Source organism: Camellia sinensis, chromosome 8 (genome assembly GCF_055761805.1).
Source record: "Camellia sinensis isolate YWXY chromosome 8, ASM5576180v1, whole genome shotgun sequence".
Taxonomy (NCBI): domain Eukaryota; kingdom Viridiplantae; phylum Streptophyta; class Magnoliopsida; order Ericales; family Theaceae; genus Camellia; species Camellia sinensis.
Genome location: NC_138968.1, coordinates 138,023,178 through 138,044,393, shown reverse-complemented (window position 1 = coordinate 138,044,393; position 21,216 = coordinate 138,023,178). Strand labels below are relative to the sequence as shown.

Sequence of the window (21,216 nt, the reverse complement as noted above, 5' to 3'; positions counted from 1 at the left end):
ATGGCTATCTATCTTGTTTTATACTCTAAAATAAGTTCATATGACTTGCAATGGTTCCAAACAAGCTGTTGCTGTAGAACTTATAATCTTTGTTGTGTTTGTTTGGAGGTATAAGAGAATGGGATTAGATTATATTCTGGCCAATCTTGAGGTCTGAGTGGACTTGAAGATATTTGTCCACTCCACAACTATGTGATGCTGCAAATTATTGATTTGGCCGCGTGTTACATATATGATCCTATCCTTTAATTTCTTTTCTTTAATTTTTTTTTTATGATTTTATGTTAGTCTCAAGCAGACATTCAACTTTTCTCATTTAAATGTACTTTTTAAGAAGGCTATCACTTGCAATGGCTATTCTGTCATTTACTCTAAAACAGGTTCCATAGTTACGGATATGACTTGCAATGGTCTAAACAAGACATAACTGTAAAACTTCTCATAATCTATATATATGTGGTGTGATATAAACTAAGATATGGTTTGTATGTATTATGTTTGCTTGTAATAATTAGAGAAATGTGAAGAATACTATCTCAATTCAATTAGCAGGGATGAAAAATATTTTATTTTGTTTTTCTGATGATTTTTGTTGTGTTGAAGCTGTTATAGACTTGATTGTTTGTTGTCTATTTTTTTAGTTGGTAAGAGTAGTTTGTTTATTTGCAAGTTTCAGGACCTGTTGATGTATCCTTTTTAAACTCTCTACTTGTTTGAAGTTTATATACTTTGGGCCAAATAACCTAGATTTCCTTTTCAAAATTTATTGAATTTATTAAATACTTACAGAATTGCATTCAAGTGCATTGATATTCAGGATATGGCAAATCTGACATTACCTTGGTTTCTTACAGTTCATTTGGATTAAAAGGTTTGGTGACAAAAACAACATAGTTATTTTTTATATAACGAGCATGTTTTTACGTAATTGCATAAATTTAATCAAAACCAATTACACTAGTGCACAAGCAAATACCAATTATCTTACATCTACAGTTTAATGTCACCACACTAGTAATCCCATTCATTATCCTAGTCAAGCTAATTTGATAATCAAACACAACTGTAAGTTTAGGATTTGGGACGAAAACTTCCAGCTTGGGCACCAGTACTTTAGTTCCAATGAAAGTTAGTTTTGTTTACTCTCCAAAACCAGAGAATTCACACCCAACAACAGATCTATTAACTTAAAAACTAGAGAAATCAATTAGGTTAATTACAAGAATCATCCTCTGAAGTCTAAAGTCTAAAAATATTTTAGAATATATATATTGGTAGTTCATATATATATATATATGTTCAAGTTCTAATTTTTTTTTAATCTGAGTATATATTTATCTTTGTCAACAGTTGGAATGGAATTCCTTCCATTTGCTCATTCTAACAAATAATAAATGATTGCTTGTGGAAAAAGGGGAATGAGTTCAGACCATTTTACACCACTAAGTTACCAAGTTCATCATAGATATGATTAAGGAGTAAAAATATATATAATAGTGTTTTTAAAAATTGATACCTCAAGAGGCATTGTTTATGGGATAAAGACTTGACTTGTGGCAACCTGTTTCCGTCTTTTTTTTTCTCTTTAGATTATAATGAGATAAGGCATCCAATCTAACTAAAATTTATTGACTGATGTCAACTTATACGAAAATACTATTTATATAGAATTTTTTTAACAAAATGATATAGCAGTGACAATTTTTTGTATAACTAAAAGTTATTTTAATAGAGATTTTTAATTTAAAATGATAAGTCACACTACAATCCTGTCATTTTAAATACAAATTCCGTAAATTTTTCATGTTTGTATACAAATTGTGTAAACTTCTAGAAAAATCCCAAATTAAGTGGGTTGGGTGGAATGACCATGAATGGGCAATTGTGGATTTGGGGGCTTTAGTTATAATGACTCAAGACATTTAGGGTCTTTTATCAGATATGAGATCATCTACCATTCTCAGTCTTACATTTTTTAATTATTGATGTGATGATGTTATACAAGATGGAAAAAAAAAGTGAGACAGAAGATGTGTACTCCGTTAATTGTAGAGAATAAAGTTTGAGAATAACAAATAAAATGGTGAAACGTTAGGGCAAAGAGGTTGTTGTTGTACTCACGAGGCACAGTTGTTTGTTGTACGGTCTTGTGTGGGCTTTTTTCGAGATTACTTTGATGATTCAAATCGTTTAAATAGATCAATCGAACATTTGTAATCACATAACAACATCACATGTATTTAAAAAAAAATAAACTGCAAGTGGAGGTGGATCTAAGATGATTGTGCAAGTAGAGATTAAAAACAAAAAAAAAAAAGAAGATAGTTTGCGCATTAGTTTAAATTAATTTTTTAAATATACTCAACGGTCTAAGGATGTTTTTTTGGATAGTTTGAAGGGTAAAGTGAAGTTTCAAATAACATTTCGGTGTCATATTAGCAACTTCTATTTGATTATACACAATAGCTAACGGTGAGGGTGAAATTAATATAAAATCGAATAATTTAAGTATAAAATTATTATTAAAAAAACCTGGATTAAATTAATTTTTAAATGATAATTTGGGAAATAAAATGAAATTTCATTTGATTTTAAATTTAATAAAAAAGTTTTAGCTTATGTTTGGATTATAGATTTGGATAGGAATTCGAAAAGGAAAAAAAAAAAAAAAATTTAGATTGTGGGGTGGAGATTGAATCAGTAGTGTGAGTTCTAGAATGAATTTAAACTATGGATTGATGGCAAGTGCATGATCTTGATCTTGATCATGATCATGACTTTTTTTCTGCAGGGCTGACTGACTTCATTGTTGGGTTCTTGAATAAATGCAGTGAGAGATGGGATTGATCAAGAAACCTTTAAACCTAAAAAATAAAAAATAAAATAAATAAAATAAAAAAGTGATTTAGAACATTGAAGACAACACTATTTCCCCAGATGAGTTTAATATTAGTTTCAACAATGTCATGGACCCTGTTTCAGTTCGTGTTCATGTAGCCAGGAATGAGATGGATCGGCTAGCATTGCTCGCATTCAAGGCTCAAATAACCGGTGATCCATTTGGAGCCCTGAATTTGTGGAATGAATTTGTCCACTTCTGTCAATGGGCTGGCGTAACATGTGGCTGTCGCCACAAGAGGGTGACTGTGAATATTGACAGGCTCCATTTCGCCTCACATTGGAAATCTGAGCTTCCTTAGGGAACTGTGGTTGCATAACAATAGCTTCACTCATCAAATCCCCCCTGAACTCGGCCATCTACGAAGACTGCGAATATTGAAACTAGGCAATAATTCAATCACTGGCAAAATTCCCGCCAATATATCTGTTTGTTCTAACTTTGTTGCTCATGAATGGTATCGCAATAGGCTGGCCAGAAAAATTCCTGTGGAGCTTGGTTCTCTGTCTATGCTCAACCAACTGTTTATTGACTTCAATAAGCTAACAGGAGGCAAGATATTGTTTCCCATCATACTTTAAACAGTAAAGTTTGTCGTTCTCTAAACTTGTTTTCTACAAAGAATTATTTGTAGAAGGTACATTACTATTTGTTTATATGATTCTGACCAAGCATCTTTACAATTGTATTTACTTTGTATTATACATGATTTATAGGGTATGGTACGGGAAATGAGGTGATGACATTGGAGATGTTTACAAGAAAGAGACCTACTGATAACATGTTTAATGATAATCCGAGTCTCCATAACTTTGTTATGATGGCTTTACCTGAACAAGCATTGTTGATCCAACACTATTTCAACGAAGAGAAATTGGGGAGGCAAGCTCAAGCACGAACAATACTCGGAATCAGACCTCTGCTACCAATCAAAAAAATCATGAGTGCTTGATTTCAATAGTTAATATTGGAATCGCTTGTTTACAAGTACTACCAAGAGATCAACCAGCCATTAATCATGTTGTTACTCAGTTGCATGTGATCAAGAACAATTTTCTTGGAACTGACGGGTTCATGGAGGAAGAAGAGCTAGAATTGCAGTGTGATCATGAGTAGGTATGACCCTATCACTTTCTTAGTAAATGAAGAATATACCTGCATTTAGTACTGAAATTGTCACAATTCTACACTAGGCCAACAAACTATAGTTTGTCTTGTAGCTTTCATAAGGTCTTAGATCTACCATACTTCACCTAGATGATCACATTCTGCAACATTGACATTTTGAAGGTGATAAAAAATCAACTATGGTTTTCTATCAAGCATGATGGTTTTCATTATCAAATGCAAATTCATTTTTTGCTTTGGTTTTTTGTTTTCTTTCCCTCAAACTAGGATTCTTGAGTAAAGGAACTTAGCTATGTTAACGGTAGGAGCAAGTAGCATCAATTCAATTGCTTCTCCACATAGACCTCTATAGCTATTCATAAGCCAACTAGATTCACATTACAAATACATTTAAGAATAATTCAGTCAACCTCTATTGCCAAAATTTTATTCCAAGATAGACGAACCTCAGTTCTCATGACTTCAGAGTTGCAAACCCTTAATGTCCTGAAAAAACTATGGTGGGTAGTGAACTTTGGTTATTTATATTTTTATAATGGAATTAATGGAAATGTAATTTCAAGTTTTTTAATCTCCACATGGCTAGGGTTAAAAAATATACCAACTGATGGAGTTTTGTGCAACTACTTTGCTTAAATCCCTAGCAAAGCCTTAGAGGCTTATCTGTTCCGAAGGAGAGCAGCATTGTAAACATTGCACTAGCTTCCCAAAAAGAAAGAAAAAGGCTAACTGACATTTTGTTGCATGTATTATGGGTTACACCCATTCCATGAATTTTGCAAGTAATTACGCTCGAAACATGACAATTTTTTTTCCCTTGTTTTTTGATCTTATGAGCATTTGGTTTACAATAGCATATTTAGATACATTTATTCAATAAGGTACCATAAGAAATGATTTTCAGGTGCTTCAGCTTCTTATTTGTGTCTTCTTTTAATTGTTTATCATCTCTCATCTTACTCTTTTGACATTTTAATTAGTTTTTCTCTTCTCCTAGGTACTTGAGGTCTGTTTGGACTTGCAGATCTTTGTTGACTCAACAACTATGTGATATTATTTTTCCCCCTTCTTTTATGTTTTTAGTTTGTCTCAAGCATGCATCCAACTGATGCAGAGTACTAAAACTCAAGGAAGAATAAATTTAGAGAAATGGCGATATTTAGAAATTGACATACTTTAAAAGAAAAATCGATAGGAACCATTCATAATTATGTTTCTAGTATTATTTTAGAGTCTTATTTTATGATTATTTTATATTTTCTAGAATTTTTAAATCAGGAGTATTTTGGTAATTTTATATTTGCTGGCATAGGGATCGCCCGTCTTAGGTTAAGTTCTTTAATTAGATTTTATTTGTATTTCTTATTTGGTCTTAAATTGGTTTTGGAAGTTAAAAATATTGTAGTAGTTTTTTTTTTTTTTGGTTCTAATTGGTTTAGAAAGTCTCCTAATTCTATATAAAGCCATGTAATGCTTATAATTTAGGATTTATTACACTCTATACCCCTCAACTATCGCTAATTTGTCTGCTTAGTCTCTAAACTATCGATTGAGTCTATTAAGTCTCTAAAGTATATAGATTAAAGTTTATTTAGTCCCTAAACTATCAATTGTATCTAATAAGTCCCTAAATTATTTAAATAAAACCTATTTAGTCCCTGAAAATGGTAAAAAAATAAAATATAAGCTCATAAGTGTTATAAATTAGTAAAAGACTCTATCTAATTAAAATTTTAATTCAAAAAAACCTTTAATTTTTATTCCGTCTTTAAAAGGTAGGCGTTAGCTCTTGTGGTGAATTTCCTTTGGAAGGGTAAAGGTAATTATCTATAGTATTTTTACTTACATTATAAAATGACTATGTGCGTTTACCTTTATCTAGTATTATATGTTAGAAATAATTTCTAATTGATTGTTTTTAAGTTTTTTGCTAAGTTTTTTATAGAATTTAATTAATATATTATTTTTCCTATTATTATTTATAGCAAAATGTTATTATTTAAACTATCTAATTCTACTTTTTCAATATATCTAATACTCAAATAATTTTATTAGTAATGATGAGAAACCAGACTCTAATACTAATTTAAACACACAACGAAACAAAACACTATTTAAAGACAGTAAAAATTTTAAATTTTTTTGCAATAAAATTTTAATTAGTTAGGCCTCATTTGATAGGACTTAAGACTAGACTTGGTTTGATTTGGTTTGGCTTAAAATTTTAATTAGTTACGGTCTTTTACTAATTTATAATACTTACGGGCATATATTTTAATTTTATAATTCCTTTAGGGAAGGTTTAAATTAAATATTTTAGGAATTTAATAGATTTAATCGATAGTTGAGAGACTAAATAGATTTTGATTCATATATTTTAGGGATTTAGTAGACTCAATCGATAGTTCAGGGACTAAATAGACAATTTGACGATAGTTCAGGGATAGAAAGTGTAATAAACCCTATAATTTAATAGAGTTAATATTTTAGAGAATTTTAAAAACTTTTGAAGCTTCTTCATGGATTGTGTGATGCAATCAAACCTTAGGTGTGATACTAAAGGATTTTAGGAGTGATTCCTAAACCTATCTTTTTCATTCTCTTCTCTTTTTTTTTCAATTTACTATTTCGGATTACTATTCACAACCCTCTAAAAGTGCGTTTGTCAACCTCAAAACCCCATCCAATCACCCCCAAATCAACCCTAATCGCTTTCTCTACCTATTAGCCTTCAATTTAACCCTTAAAATCCTAAATTACTCATTGTTTAGGCCGTCAAATAACCTCTGTTTTCAAAATCCAGCGTTGTCCCTACTCGTCCTACATCAGCAACTTTTCTCATTTAAATGTACTTTAAGAAGGTTATGACTTGTAATGGCTATCCTGTTTTATATTCTAAAATAGGTTCATATGGTCCAAACAGGTTGTAGCTGTAGAACTTATAATCATCTTTGTGTTTGTTCTGAGGAATAAGAGTGTGGGACTGGATTATATATCCTGGTCAATACTGAATTTTCACGTTTAGATATAAAAGTGGACTTTTGGATTAACAGTCCTCCCAAACTGTATATCCTCCATTTGAGGGACTATTGAGTCCCTCAAGGACGGTGGGATACGAAAATGGGGGATTGATGGGGGTCTAGATTTAGCTGTTAAAATATCAAAATATCCTCAAACTATAGTCAGCACACCATGTAATCCATGTCTAATGATTTCAAATAAACATGGGATATGATATGATTCTATTAATCGCTTCTTAATCCAGGAGCATTCCAGACGTGGAATAGAACATATAATCCTAAAGGATTGGTAATCAAAGAACATTTAATCATGGACTAATAGTACCGTGTAATCTAGTCCAACTTGTCCAAATAATCAAAATTCAGAACTGAGTTACATAAGTTACTTGGTTACCTTAATTTCTGCTTTCATCAAGGATTAGAAAGAACTGAAGCTGATGGTGCTGTGGAAGCATGGTTGTTGATTGTCGAAGAAGACGCCATTGCATATGTAAAATTGTAGTTGATGTTTGTATCCACCTCCATCAATCCCTCCAAAACCTTAACCACAAGAGACATGGAAGGCCTTCTTGACTGATCATTCTGCAAACACCAAGCTCCAATCTTTATCATCCTGACCACCTCCTCGGCATGATATTGCTTGACTCCGTCGTCCATGTTTTCCACCTTATAGTTGATACTCAGCTTTCTCCCTCAACACTTGAAGCAGATGTTTTCTAGATTCTGACTGTGTGCTGTCAAAGTTTCTCTGGCCACTAACTATCTCAAGAAGAACAATTCCAAAGCTATAAATATCAGCTTTGATGGTGACTCTTGTTGCTTGTCGCCACTCTGGAGCAATATATCCAGGAGTTCCTCTCATTGTGGTCAGAACATGGCTTTTGTCTCTGTTTATCAACTTGGATAACCCAACATCAGAGATTTTTGGCATTAAAATCTTCATCCAAGAGAATGTTTTGTGGCTTTATATCGAGGTGAATTATTCTCTGCCGGCTTCATGCGGGTAAGCCAGCCCTTTGGCTATGTGAAGTATAATCTTCTTCCGAGCTTGCCAATTGAGGCAAGGTCTCTGGTTATTCCAGAAAATCCAGCTATCCAAAGAGCCATTAGTCATATACTCGTATACTAGAAGCCTGAAAGCTTTTTCTGCACAAAACCCAATCAACCTCAGAAGATTAGCATGGTGTGTGTGTCCAAGTATCTCAACTTCAGCAAAGAATTCCCCCATCCCTTGGCCCAATTTATCCAAACGCTTCGCTGCAATCTGAGTGCCACTTCCAACATCCCTTTGAACACAGACCTCCCAATCTCTCCTTAAAATCTTCTGTTGCAACACATAGCTGTTCATATCAAAACCTCACTAGACTTCCTGGAACTTGCTTCATACAGTCCTCCCCGTCCTCTGAGCAGCTTGGGCGCAAAATCACAAAGCATGTAACAATTGCAACAACAAAAATTAAAAGGGCACCAGCACATGACAATGCTATTATTGCTTTTAAATTTCTTCGATTTCTTGAAAGTGAAGCAGGTGGACAAGTGTCAGGCACAGTGCCTTTACTTGTCCGTTTGCTGCCTAATAGGGAATTTGGACCTTGCCAAATGTTGCAGATGCAAAACTGCGGTTTGGGATTTGCCCTTCTCTAATTGTCAATACCGTGGATGGGATATAACAATAGCCATCTAAAACATTATTGTTGTACCTGAAAAAGACTGCACCACAGGAACAATTTAGCAGACAGATCTCTTTGCATCTCTCTATGTCACTGATAGTGCTTCTGGTCAAAGGGAGGTGGGCAAGACGAAGAAGTAATCCTAGAGCAACCCATATAGGGTATTTGAAGCTGAGTCTGTTGCTGATGTTTTCCATTTTGGCTCTGTGTCTGCTCAAAATATCGAACCCAATCAATGCCTATGGGACAACTACACTGGCCTTGTCTGCATAAGCCATATTCACCACAGTGGCAAGGATGTTGACATTCACCTAAGTCATGGGTAATCATATCAACAATCTCCCTCCACCCAATGGCATTACTGTGATGGAATATCTTCAAATGCCCATCACTACCTAATTTTACATATGCAGTGCTAACAGTGGAGGAAAATTGATGGGATTTATTTTAAACATTGATTGAGATGTACCAAAATTCACAAGGAAACCTCGTTGAAGCTCTGCATGGTATGGTTCTCTGCTAGTGGTTGAGGTTTGATCTGGCACCAACTGATAATACATTTGTGGTTGACCCTTACCTCCCATGTATGTAGCAAAACCGGTAGCCAATTTCAATGTGGCAAAGTACAAACCACAAGCCCATAAGTTTGAGGAACTTGAAATGAGTTTTTGATCCTCATATAACTGCTGCCCAACAAGCAATGTATTCGTGGGGTAATCAAAAGACTGCCAAACAATTGCTCCTTCGTTGTTGAATAGAACCAAATTACCCCATGCTGTCATGTTCATTCCCACCACAGACTTGCCTAATGTATTGGTTGACCACACGTGGTCTCCATCCGAATTTCGCAGTACTAATTCTCCATCTACTGTAAGTTGTAGCGCCACGCCTTCTTTCACAGGATGGCCTACATTCGTTGACCAAACTACACTGTGATTGCCTCCACCAACAATGGCAACTGAGAACAAGTAATAGGTGCAACTGCCGAAGCAGTAGAATCCACAAACAAACTCAACACTTCCCTTCTTGAGAAGATTGCTCTCACGGTTGTTGAGCTGTCTTCACTGACGAGACTCCTACCATTAGAATCATTGTTGTACCAAATTGAGGGAAAACTTGAATTGAGGTAGAACATGGGACCAACGATGGAGGTAAGGAAGAAGATCCAGCCGCCTCAACAGAAGTTTGGGCAACATTTTGAGCTAAACACACACTGAAAACAAATGAGCAGAACAAAACTATGATTAATCCAGCCATGATCTCTGATGAATTACTTTCTCGCTCTTTGGTTGCTAGCTTTATAAAGAGTTACCAGAGTAAACTTGGGGGTGGGAGAACAAAAGTCATCACAAGTCAAGTCTTATAAAGGAGGTGGAGCAATTTTCTACAGGTTCTGTGGGCAGAGATTGACCAATGAGCCCATGTGAATGTCAATGTGTATCATAACTTCCAGGTAAATGAGTATGCCTGTAGACAGAGAGGTACATATGCATACATTTGCATAATGATGGATGGAATAAGTCTATGTACACCGAATTAAACCACAATAAATAAATAATACACAATGGAGCTTACCTCTGGTGAAAATAATGAGGCTTAGGATACCTCTGATAGGCCTGATCATGCTAACGTGTACATTCCTGGTACTTTTATATGGTTTAATTCCATTATGGAACAAATTCTTAGTTTCTCACCCACCATTTGTCCATTATGCAAAAAAATAATACTAAAATAAAAATAAAATTAAATAGAAATTAAATAACACTCAGTTTAATGAATATGCAAGTCTTTAGAATTGAAACAACTCAAAAAATTCTGTTTTTAAATAAGAGAAGTTAAAATATGATTTACTTCCCAATTTTTCAACTAATGTAGGTTTTCTTAATTTTGAATTTTGTTAATATACAAAATCTAAACAATCAGTTTAAAAGATAACTTTAAAGGTACGACAAGTAGTTTAGGATAGGAGATGGTGAGACCTTTTCTTCCCCACAAGACAAGTTTTGGATTCACCACTAAATGTAAATTGGTGAAGCATCTGAGTGTATTTAAGATAAAATTTTCAAAACCAATTTAGTCCTTGATTTCCTATTTTCTATTGTTATTAAGAATTTTGCCTGCAATCCCAATATTTAATGAAAATTTGAATGTCAAAACTTCCATCAGATTTTAATGCTTAACTGTCCTCGAAACTTCTAGGCTTTGGCTCTAAAGAATGAGAATCAACTATATGGCCAATGATAATTCCAAGTCTATTACTCTTCCTTTTGGCCGGCACTAATGGTCAATAGAAGCTATCAATAGTTCGTGTCATGTGGACCATATAACAAGAGAGAAAAATACAATACAAACTAATAAATCTTACAAACTTTTTTTACTGCCATGGCAATGTAGTATGCAATCATGAAACTTTGTTAATTGAATGGCTCAAAAGGCCACTAGCTAGTACCTTTTAAAGTAAATTTTCCGAATCACACCACACCTTTGACACAAAGGAATGTTGTCAATGCAACTAAAATAATTATTCTGTTATTGTAAAACACATGAAAAATACTAACAAAAAGTTTCCAACAAGTCTTTATAAAAACAAATTCATCTCTTTCCATATATGAGATGAGTTAAAATCATGTTACACGAATAAATAAGAAAAATCCCATTGTTCAAAACATAAAACAAAGAATTGATGCCATAAACAGCCAAAGCAGTGTAAAATCTCACTACCAGTAATCAGCACAAGAACATTTCCCATCTTTGAAATGGTGAAACCTACTAGCATCTCATACAATAATTTCTCGGTTTTCTATCTCCGATATGTACTTGATAGCAACATGGCAATCACTGCAGACACGCAAATTCTTCATCACCCGGATTGGAACACCCTCTGGGGTGTTCATCAGAGCAAAAGCAATTGCCAACTTTTCGCTATGGTGTGCCAAGTTGTGTTCCTTCTCCTCAGCATCCATGTCATGTAAAACAGAGCCGGTGTCAGGCACGTAACCCCGCAGTTTCATTTCCCAAGTCAGTTCTTTCAAGTACATGTCAATCTCCATTGATTGTGGATGGGATTTGTCACCCATACAAAACTGGTGAACCTGGTTCTTCACCTCAAACCAGCTGATACCTGGCTCCTTCTTCACCCTCCTATCTCTCATCACTTTCCTCACTTCTGAAACATCCTGCCATCTTTTAGCAGAGGCTTGAATATTCGACAGCAGCACATAAGGAGCCGAATCCTGAGGATCAAGCCTAAGAACTTCTTCAGCAACCCTTTTAGCAATATCTGTGTTTTTATGGATTTTACAGGCAGATAATAAAGTCTTCCATATAATAGCATCTTTCTTTACAGGCATAGTTCTTATAAAACCTTCTGCCTCCTCCAAACAGCCAGACCGCCCAAGCAGATCAACCACACATGTATAATGTTCTAGCCGAGGCTCCAATCCATACTTTTCTATCATCAAATTAAAGAATTGAAGTCCTTTATCTTTCAATCCACAATGACTGCAAGCATAAAGCAAGCTTAAAAAAGTAATGTCGTTTGCATCCAACCCTACTTGATCCATTCGATTAAACAGCTCGATGGCTTCCTCTCCCTTCCCATGGAACCCATATGCAGCAATCATTGAACTCCACAAGACAACATCGGCTTCTTCCCTTTCCAAGAAAGCTTTTACAGATTCATCCAAGCACCCACATCTAGAGTACATACTAATCAATGAACTAATAACACCAACAACAGTACTTGCACCAGTTTTTATTGCCTCCGCATGAATCTGTTGGCCTTGTCCAAGTGTTGCTAACTCCAAACATGAACTGATTACACTCACAAACGTAATCTTGTCAGGCCTAAAACCTGCCATTTTCATCATATTATACTGATCCAAAGCACCCTCAGAGAACCCGTTTTGAGCTCTACCCGCAATAAGCGTGTTGCAAGCAACCACATTGCGAATTGGCATTGCTTTGATCACTCTCTCTCCTTCTCCCAAACTTCCAGACTTCATGTACATGTGAGCCAAGAACTCCCAACAACTAAATTGAACTCAAACCCAGATTTCACCACATACCCACGAAGCTGCATGCCTGCATTCAAATCTTTCAAACCCGCACAACCTCGAAGAACACTACCCAAAGTGAACTCATCCAACATAAACCCCAAACCATGCATTTGGGAAAACAAACTCAACCCCTCCTCGTTAAACTCAAACTGGGTCATACCCGCAACCATCGCATTCCATGTCGCAACATTTCGTTCCGGCATTTCATCAAACACCTGACGTGCACTCTCTAAATCACCATTTTGAATGAACCCACCAATCAAAATGTTGCAAGACATGATGTTCTTCCTGGGCATTACATCGAACAGTGTAACGGCGGTTGAAAGTTCTCCGATTTTGGCATAGGCGTTGAGTAGGTGGTTGGATACGAACTTTTCTGAGGAAGACCCAGATGTGATGATCAGAGAATGGAGGTGTTTGAGGAGTGAGAGAGATTGGGTATGAATGCATCGTTGGAGGAGGTGAGAGAAGAGAGATGGGTCGGACCAAATCTCTGATGTGAATGATTCAAATGCTTCTTTGAGGCGGCCTTTGGAGCAGAGGTTGGTGAATTCGTTTGGAGTTTTGGAGGTGTTTGTGGACAGAAAGCGAAGAGGGGTTGGAGTGAGAGGCCTAACACATGACTTTGACAGACCCATACATTTGGGTTGGCTTGGCTTAATGACCTGTGTAATAAAACTGAAGTTCTGTTCTACTAGTATTTGGAGTCATTTATTCATTATATTTATTTTGAGAAAAAAATATTTATTTAAGGCATGGTTTGGGAAGCGGATTAGCTTTTTGATTTTTTGATTTTTTTGGCTATTTTAACTTGGGACTAAAAAGCTTGATTTGGAAAGGACTTTTGGCTTTTTTGACTTTTTTGTGAAAGAAAGAATGTAATGATTATAGGTTAGATGTGATGTTTTGTCTTATTAAGCTAAAAAACCTATTTTGTTTTTTTGTGACTATTTTAGCCAAAAAAGCTCCCAAACCCTCTTCCCAAACCATGCATAATTTTGATTAAGCCGATGGCAAAAAATACAGACTATTTTTTAGGTCAATAAATAATTTTTCATTAATTTTTTAAAAAAAATCATAAATTAAAAGATTTCACTCTTGTAGATGAAGTCTTCAAAATCATTGAAAAATTACTAATAAATTTTTTTTAAAAAAAAATTGATGATTTTTTAGATGTCTAGAATAGTGAAGATGGATGAACAATTTGAAACGAATGGAGTAATCAACTAGATTCAAAACACTAGTTTAGTTTTATCAATTGTGTAATTTTGCAGAGAAATGTATTTAATTTGCATGGTAACTTAGTAAATTGAGACACTTTGAGTTCTGATTTTTGTTGATTGTCATTACTTATAATGATATATTTACGACTAAGTGATTTGCAAGTATTTAAATTTAATTGATAAGAGTGGGTCAACACATTGAGCTTAGTGATGGAACCACATATTTATAAAAAAAAAAAAAATTATATTTGATTTGGAGTATTATGTGTACCCTTATTAGGTTTGATGTCTAGATTTGAATCTTGTTTAATGTGTAATGTAGTTTTGCCTTCCCTCATTCTCTTCCTATGTAAAAAATTATAAATAATAAATAATAAAAAAATCGAGGTAGAAATCTATACACATATAGCAATTACTCAGCCTGTAGAGCATTTATCACAGATATCCCAGTTAGCTAATAGCTAACTCAATGGAGCAAAAGTTAACTGTTAGAAATTGGGCGCCCATGTGGCATGACCCTTAGAACCTTTTGAACCTCATCCAAATGGGTTTTGAATTTGAATTCAAACCTATTTTGGATGAGCCACTCAGGATATATATCTATCATATCATGATATGGATAGATGATATAGATATCAGATATTATCTCATTTAACCAATGGATAAATGAGATAAATATAATATATATCTGATATATGGTTATGGGTAACCAAGATAGAAAACAACGTAGGTTTTGTTTTCTACCCATAAACTGACTCTCTCCCAAGAAACAACGATCAAGTCAATTGCACTGTGGTTTGTGTGGGTGATATTCACCATTGTAATATCACCCCACTGCTGGGATTGATTGATTTATCAGACTCTGGAAGCACGTGATTTATCCACGAGGTTCTATCATCGAAAGGTATGATATGATTATTTTATCCGCTGCATAATTGTTTGCTTTTATTTACATTGGTATCAGAGCCATTGATGGATATTTTCGTGTTTCTATTTTTACATGCGTATATATACATGTATATGCATGAATATTAATGGAGGAGGAAGATGAAGTGCACGGTTTTCTTTTTTGCATTTTAACTCCATTTAGATTGAGAGAGTGATATACCTCAATTTTATGTTGCTTAAATGTTATTTTTTATGCCATAAATGTTTTTATTGTGAAAAATGGAGTCCGTTAGTACAAAAATCGGACCGGAAAACACCCGGGAAGGCGGCGCGTGTGATTCACGCGCTGTATAACGCCGAGCAGCAGCCCCATGCGCCACCACGCGCCTCCACGCGCCGAGCGCGTTAGGCACGCGCCCCCCACGCGCCACACGCGCGATCTGTCAGCTTCCTTCCACACGCGCGCGTTAGCCGCGCCGCTTCCAGCCGCGCCACGTGTGCGACACACGCGCGCCATGCGCCGCGCCGCGCCGAATTGCGCTGAGCCGCGAGCCGAGCCGTTTTTCCCCTGGCTTGGCTCTAAGGCTCTGTTTGTTTGTTTTTTAATTCTGAATTGCGTTAATTGGCCATAATTTATTCGTTATAGCTTTGTTTTAATCATGGTTGGTACCCTTAGACTCAGAATTAATTTTTCTACATTCTATAAAATTTTGAAAATTTTACGAAAATAAAAAATATTTTTTCTGTATTAATAATTCATTTTTTATGCTTTAAAATGATGCTGGTATTGCATAAATAATTTTCTGGGGTTGAAATTTTTATTGTGGACTTCTGAAATGTTTTAATATCTACTGGTAATATTGTCTCATTTTATCAGTTTCTGGATTTTTTATTTCTAATTTTATGTGTATTTATTAGTCATTTAAAATTCCAGAATATTTCAGAAAAATTTCAGAATATTTCAGAACAATGTACATTTTAATTATGGCATAATCTGAATATTGTTTCTGTTTACTAGTTTCTGGATTTTTTATTTCTAATTTTATGTGTGTTTATTAGTTATTTAAAATTCCAGAATATTTCAGAAAAATTCCAGAAAATTTCAAAATGATGTACACTTTAATTATGGCATAATTTAAATATTGAATACAGCATATTTTTTTGGGTTTGTAATATGTTGTAATTAGAAGAGCATGATTATTTATTTATTTATTAGAATTCCATTATTAAATAAATATAGCATGATTAAAATGCTATTGTATGGAATTTATCATGCTTTGTATATGCCATAGTCAGTGGGAGGTTATTCGGTTGAGAGAAATCTTTGTAGATTAACTCCCGAAAACCAATATTTTGCGCATAAATTAAACTAAATTTTGGATAATTGTCACTTGTGGCGCAAGAGATGATTACGAGCATAGCGGATTTTCGATCTTGCGACTTGTGTAATATTGTCACTATTTAATTTAGATTTTTGCGGCAAAATTATATTATGCTAATCAAATTAATCCCAATGCGAATTTCACTCTAAATTGATTTAGCTTATGGAAGTTAATTTGGTTGACCTAGACTTAGTAGAGATGTTCAAATGTGAACAAACTAATCCCATTCTTTAGATGAGAAAAAGTCTTGGAGACTTTAGGTCAAACCTTAATTGAGCCAAAGTAAGGAAACATGACTCAAAGTCGCCGTGTTTTTGTTGCCTTGTTTGGCACAATAAAAACTAATGTGTGCGCTATAGTTAGCGGCACGCTACATAGTTTTGGTTGGCGAGTTTTGGAGTTATGAAATTAGTAAGCCCTCAATAGATCTGTATATGATCTTGACTAATGAGCTACGCGGATTGACTTTGTAATTTGACTTGTAAATAATGTTACATCATTGGATGAAGTAACATTCAAGAGTCACGTCATCCAAGAAATGCGAGCTTAAATAAATTAGTCATTAAGTGTAAGACGAGTAGCCAGTATGAGCAGTGTTTTGCTCTCTACCCAATTATCGGGAGTGGATTGAGCGAAATTTCATGCACTATAATAGTGTGCGTAGAAATATCACGTGAAGTGAAAAGATCAGCGCTTAGAAGCTGCAAAAATCTATTAGCATTGCCAACTTGTCTAAGTTTGGACACTTACTGTTTCCACACTTGAGTGTGAAACATGGATGAGGTGCTTCTTTGTGTGATTCCTTTACTAGGCTAACGTTTTGAATAACATTTACCACTAAGCGCAAACGTTGCAGCATAGTAATGAAAAGGTTAAGGCTGACAAGGTTGTTATGACTCTAAGAATTTAACGCATCGCTTGTAAGAGCATTGTGTTGAATTAGACTCTTTAGCCTAATTCGCGCTTAAGTTACTTCAGGAGCTATCATAGTTGATAGCTTATTCTCTCCTTCTTGTGGATAGTAGAATTAATTGCAAGTAACTATGAAGCGAGAAATAGAGATGACAACAGGAGTATCGTCATCTTTCAACTAGATGTATTAAAGTGTATGGAGAATAAAATTGACTTGAAGGTGCAGGGGATTAGCACTTACTAGTTAAATTTGCGACTTAGGCGCAGTTGATATCTCCATCCTTTTTATGATCTAGTGAATATGACTTAGTCGTGAGTCATTACCTAGTTGGGCCTAAACCTTTAAAACTTGTCTTCGAGAACTCACACATTAAGATGATTGGAATTAGTTTATGACATTGGTCATGAACCAGTGGCTTATTATACTTAATCACATTAATGAGATGATGACACGATGGTTTGAGTAGGCCTTCTCGGGCCCACTCGCTTATGACATCCTGCTCTCATGTGAATGTGTAACTTTGTTCGCAATGGGTGCGCACAAGTAAGTAGGAAAGCCGCAGAAGGTCATTTGTTTTGGCGCATTTGGTCCACTATGATATTTTGTGACTAGATATGTGTGAGGGTACAATAGCTAAGCCTCAATCTCGACACATTTATAGATTACGATACGCATCTGAGTCAAGACTATTTGATCTCCCATAAGTCAAAAGTTTTGAGATGATTTTTGACATTGCACATATGAGGTCGAGATCAATTAGATAAGAGTTTTTTGTGCTTTTAGTTTTGACCAAGGTGGCGAGTATCTATTTGAGTTATTTTTTCAGAAAAACTCTGTGAAGAGAGATGGATGCTTAGAACATTGATTATTCCTAGTACTCAACAACACACTGGTGTAGTAGAGATAAGGAATTAAATATTGTTAATGTTAGGTAGATAATGGCGCAAAATGTTTCCTAATTGGGAATTGCAGTAGTTTGTTGCCTATATCCCTAACTAAGTGCCCTCCATATCAGTTTTTACACTCCATTTTGAGTAATGGGTTAGCAGAGAGCCATCTATGGGCGATCTGTAACCATTAAGCAGCTTATCTTTATTCTACTTCTCATAAGATTGCGAAGTTAAGACCTAGGGTTCTATAGCGCATTATTGTATGCTGTCTTGTAAACACAAAGGGTCGTGTGGTGCATTATTGTATGCGGTCATGCAAACCCTCCGGGTCATGTGCATATAGGTAAGCAGCTTTGTGGTAGTGTAACTAAGTCACATAAAGTTTTATTAGTAAAGGTGACGTGAATAGAGTTTTCGGAACTCTATAAGATGGAGAATTCCAAGCATAGCGCTCTATGTAGCCTAGTTGAGAATGGAAAGAAATTTCCAATATCCTAGGGACAGTGGGAGCGATGTGTCTACTAATGGATTACTCCATTAGAGCAGAATACTCTACATTCTTAGTTGCGTGGTAGCAAATGTGAAAATTTTCCACGTCATCACTGGGTGATTGAGAGGGAAACATTCATGATTGCTCCGCAAGATGATAAAGAGCCTAGGATAATGCCAAAGGCTCTAGTCTCCTGTTTTTTAGAAAGTGGATCAATGTTGCGCAGTTTAAGACAAAGTCTTTGAGGATTAACCATTTTTTATAATTTGGTTGACTTTCCATTATGACGCAAAACTGTTATAAAGTTATGCGTAATTTGGATAGTCATTGTTGAGGCATAAGGCTCGCTAGATACCGAATGGTCGCACCATTGAGGAAAGTGTAGACCATGAGAAGACTTCCTCCTGGGGAGTGAGGTTATTTTGACTTAGGCTATAATTGACATAAGTTCGGAACATTGATTTGTGGACATTGTGACCTGATTTCTCATTAGAGAATTGGATAAGTAGATCCGTAGGGATTTACCTTCTGCTTTTATGGTGAAAAGTTAGGAGCGCAAAAAGGTTGCTAGTTCCAATAAATCTTTTACAACCTAAAGCAGTTATCCAAACAGTGGTTCTTAGATTTCGTCAAGCCATGATAGGCCAACGATGATCAATGAAGACCACTGAGGCATGATCAATGGTCCAAAAGAAGTTTTTCCTTACTTAGTCATTATGAGCCAGGAATTTATAAGGTTGTCGCCACCTAGGGTGGGCAGTCCTCTATTTTAGATATGATGGACATGGGTGATGTAATTTATATGCTCGGATGTACGATCCTTAGGGATTGTTTTAGGAAAATTCTCGGTCTGTCTTCGATGACTTACATAGAGAATATCTTAGAATGATTCTAGATGCAAAATTGCAAATCCATTGACTTACCTATCGGTAAAAGCCAGAGCCTTAGCTATTGAGTGAATCCTCAGATTATCTTTGGGAGAAACAGATGACCTATATTCCTTGATCTTTTCTTTGTTGTGGGAGCCTAAAGTACGCTATGTGGGTGTATTCGGCATGATAAGTGTTATCTTTGATAAATGGTTAACTGAGTTGTTCAGACTTTGACCTTGCTCATTAGACTGTGGATAAAATGCTTTATTAGAAGCATATTAATTTGCTCATTGTAAAATTCAATGCGCTGGTTGGGCGCATCTGCGCTAGTTGGGCGCATTAAGAATGAACGCAAATTGGTCACCAAAAATATCTTTAGAGAGGTTATTGCGCAAGAGGTAGTGATCTTAAATCATTTCATGTGAGGCGCACATGGTGGATTCCGTTGTATATACTTATCGCAAGAGGTGCTGATATGGCTTATGTTTGGAATCCATAATTGCGCAAGCTGTGGTCATTTTTTTTTTAAATCGATCACTTATTTTGAGATGATGGGATGTTGACACTATTATGGTTTGTGTCATAATGATTAGCAGATGATGATGTCAGCAGGCAAGATTGGCTCACTCACACGAGCAATCGCCCTTGGCGCTTGGGAGCGAGCAAGGATGAGACTGGTGGTTTATTTTATTCGGAGCCAAGAGAGGCTTAAATCATCCACTATGTATGTCGCCTTGGTTATAACCAAGATGAGGTCGTGTTAAGGACCAAACATGGATGTTAGTACCCACTTTCCATGTTGTGCCTGTTATGATTAGCCAGATGCGAGACCTCATTTGGCGCCTAGAAGGCGAGCAAATAGAGAATTCAGGTTAGGCGCTAGAAAGCGACTAGACTAATATCTGTACGGTGTATCGAGTATGACGTCACTCTTTATGGAAGAGTTACTCCACCGTAACATGTATTCATACTATATGTGCTTAGCGACCGAGTAATGAGGTGAGAGAATGGATCCCTGCTTCCTCACCGTGTGAGTCTTACGAGTCATTATTGATATGACTTTCATTTATATACCCTTTTGTGACTTTTGACTATGTCATAAGGTAAGGGGTTGATGTTCTGCTACTTTGGTATGTTGCCTGCGGTCATGTATGATTCGGCCTTAAGGGACATCACTGGGAAAGCGGTCAATCCTAAACTAAATGGCATGAGGGCAAAGGGAAGATCATCTAGTATTACACCACTGTTGTATATTCACTGCCGGCAACTCACATCGCTCTGTATGAGAGGCGAATTGAGTGTGAATATATTGCAAGAATTAAGAGGGTCAAACATGCTCTTTTTGAGGGATTAGAGATGTTTTTTTGGACCGGTGTAATTAGATGGGTCTGGGGTATATGAGACACTATTTCTATTCTTTTTGGGTTGATGTCTCTATGCTGGCTCATTTTGAGTTTCTAGTATAGAGCTCCCACATGCAGGTGTTCTCAGCAGTCGCACGGTGTAGTGGCTAGTATGAGATTGTTTATTTTTGGGGAGATTGAGATTGAGACGTGGCAGTGTCATGCCAACTCATGTCCGAGTGGGAGATGTTAGAAATTGGGCGCCCATGTGGCATGACCCTTAGAACCTTTTGAACCTCATCCAAATGGGTTTTGAATTTGAATTCAAACCTATTTTGGATGAGCCACTCAGGATATATATCTATCATATCATGATATGGATAGATGATATAGATATCAGATATTATCTCATTTAACCAATGGATAAATGAGATAAATAT

At 35.7% G+C, this 21,216-nt stretch overlaps 2 protein-coding genes across 2 annotated transcripts; both read right to left on the bottom strand.

The window, feature by feature from the left end:
- Window positions 1-8,026: 8,026 nt before the first annotated feature.
- LOC145798104 (uncharacterized) lies at window positions 8,027-9,974 on the bottom strand. Its single transcript, XM_082885575.1, has 5 exons — window positions 9,787-9,974; window positions 9,205-9,698; window positions 8,812-9,112; window positions 8,639-8,747; window positions 8,027-8,371 (listed from the first exon to the last, which is right to left on the bottom strand). Exons 1-5 carry the CDS (start codon window positions 9,972-9,974, stop codon window positions 8,027-8,029), a joined length of 1,437 nt encoding a protein of 478 aa, XP_082741701.1.
- Window positions 9,975-11,215: 1,241 nt separating this feature from the next.
- Window positions 11,216-13,477, bottom strand: LOC114268705 (pentatricopeptide repeat-containing protein At2g41080). The gene is given in 2 exon segments (XM_082883579.1): window positions 11,216-12,738; window positions 12,741-13,477. Coding segments are annotated over 2 exon segments (1,917 nt in total). The 5' UTR covers window positions 13,414-13,477; the 3' UTR covers window positions 11,216-11,494.
- Window positions 13,478-21,216: the final 7,739 nt, after the last annotated feature.

Bases quoted from the DNA above. Each gene is read 5' to 3' on its own strand.
- LOC145798104 (XM_082885575.1), bottom strand. From the start codon at position 9,974: ATGGCTGGATTAATCATAGTTTTGTTCTGCTCATTTGTTTTCAGTGTG. The intron at 9,699-9,786 runs GTCAGTGAAGAC...CTGCTTCGGCAG, and splicing joins ATTCTAATGGTAGGAGTCTC to TTGCACCTATTACTTGTTCT. The intron at 9,113-9,204 runs GTTTCCTTGTGA...ATGTAAAATTAG, and splicing joins CCATGCAGAGCTTCAACGAG to GTAGTGATGGGCATTTGAAG.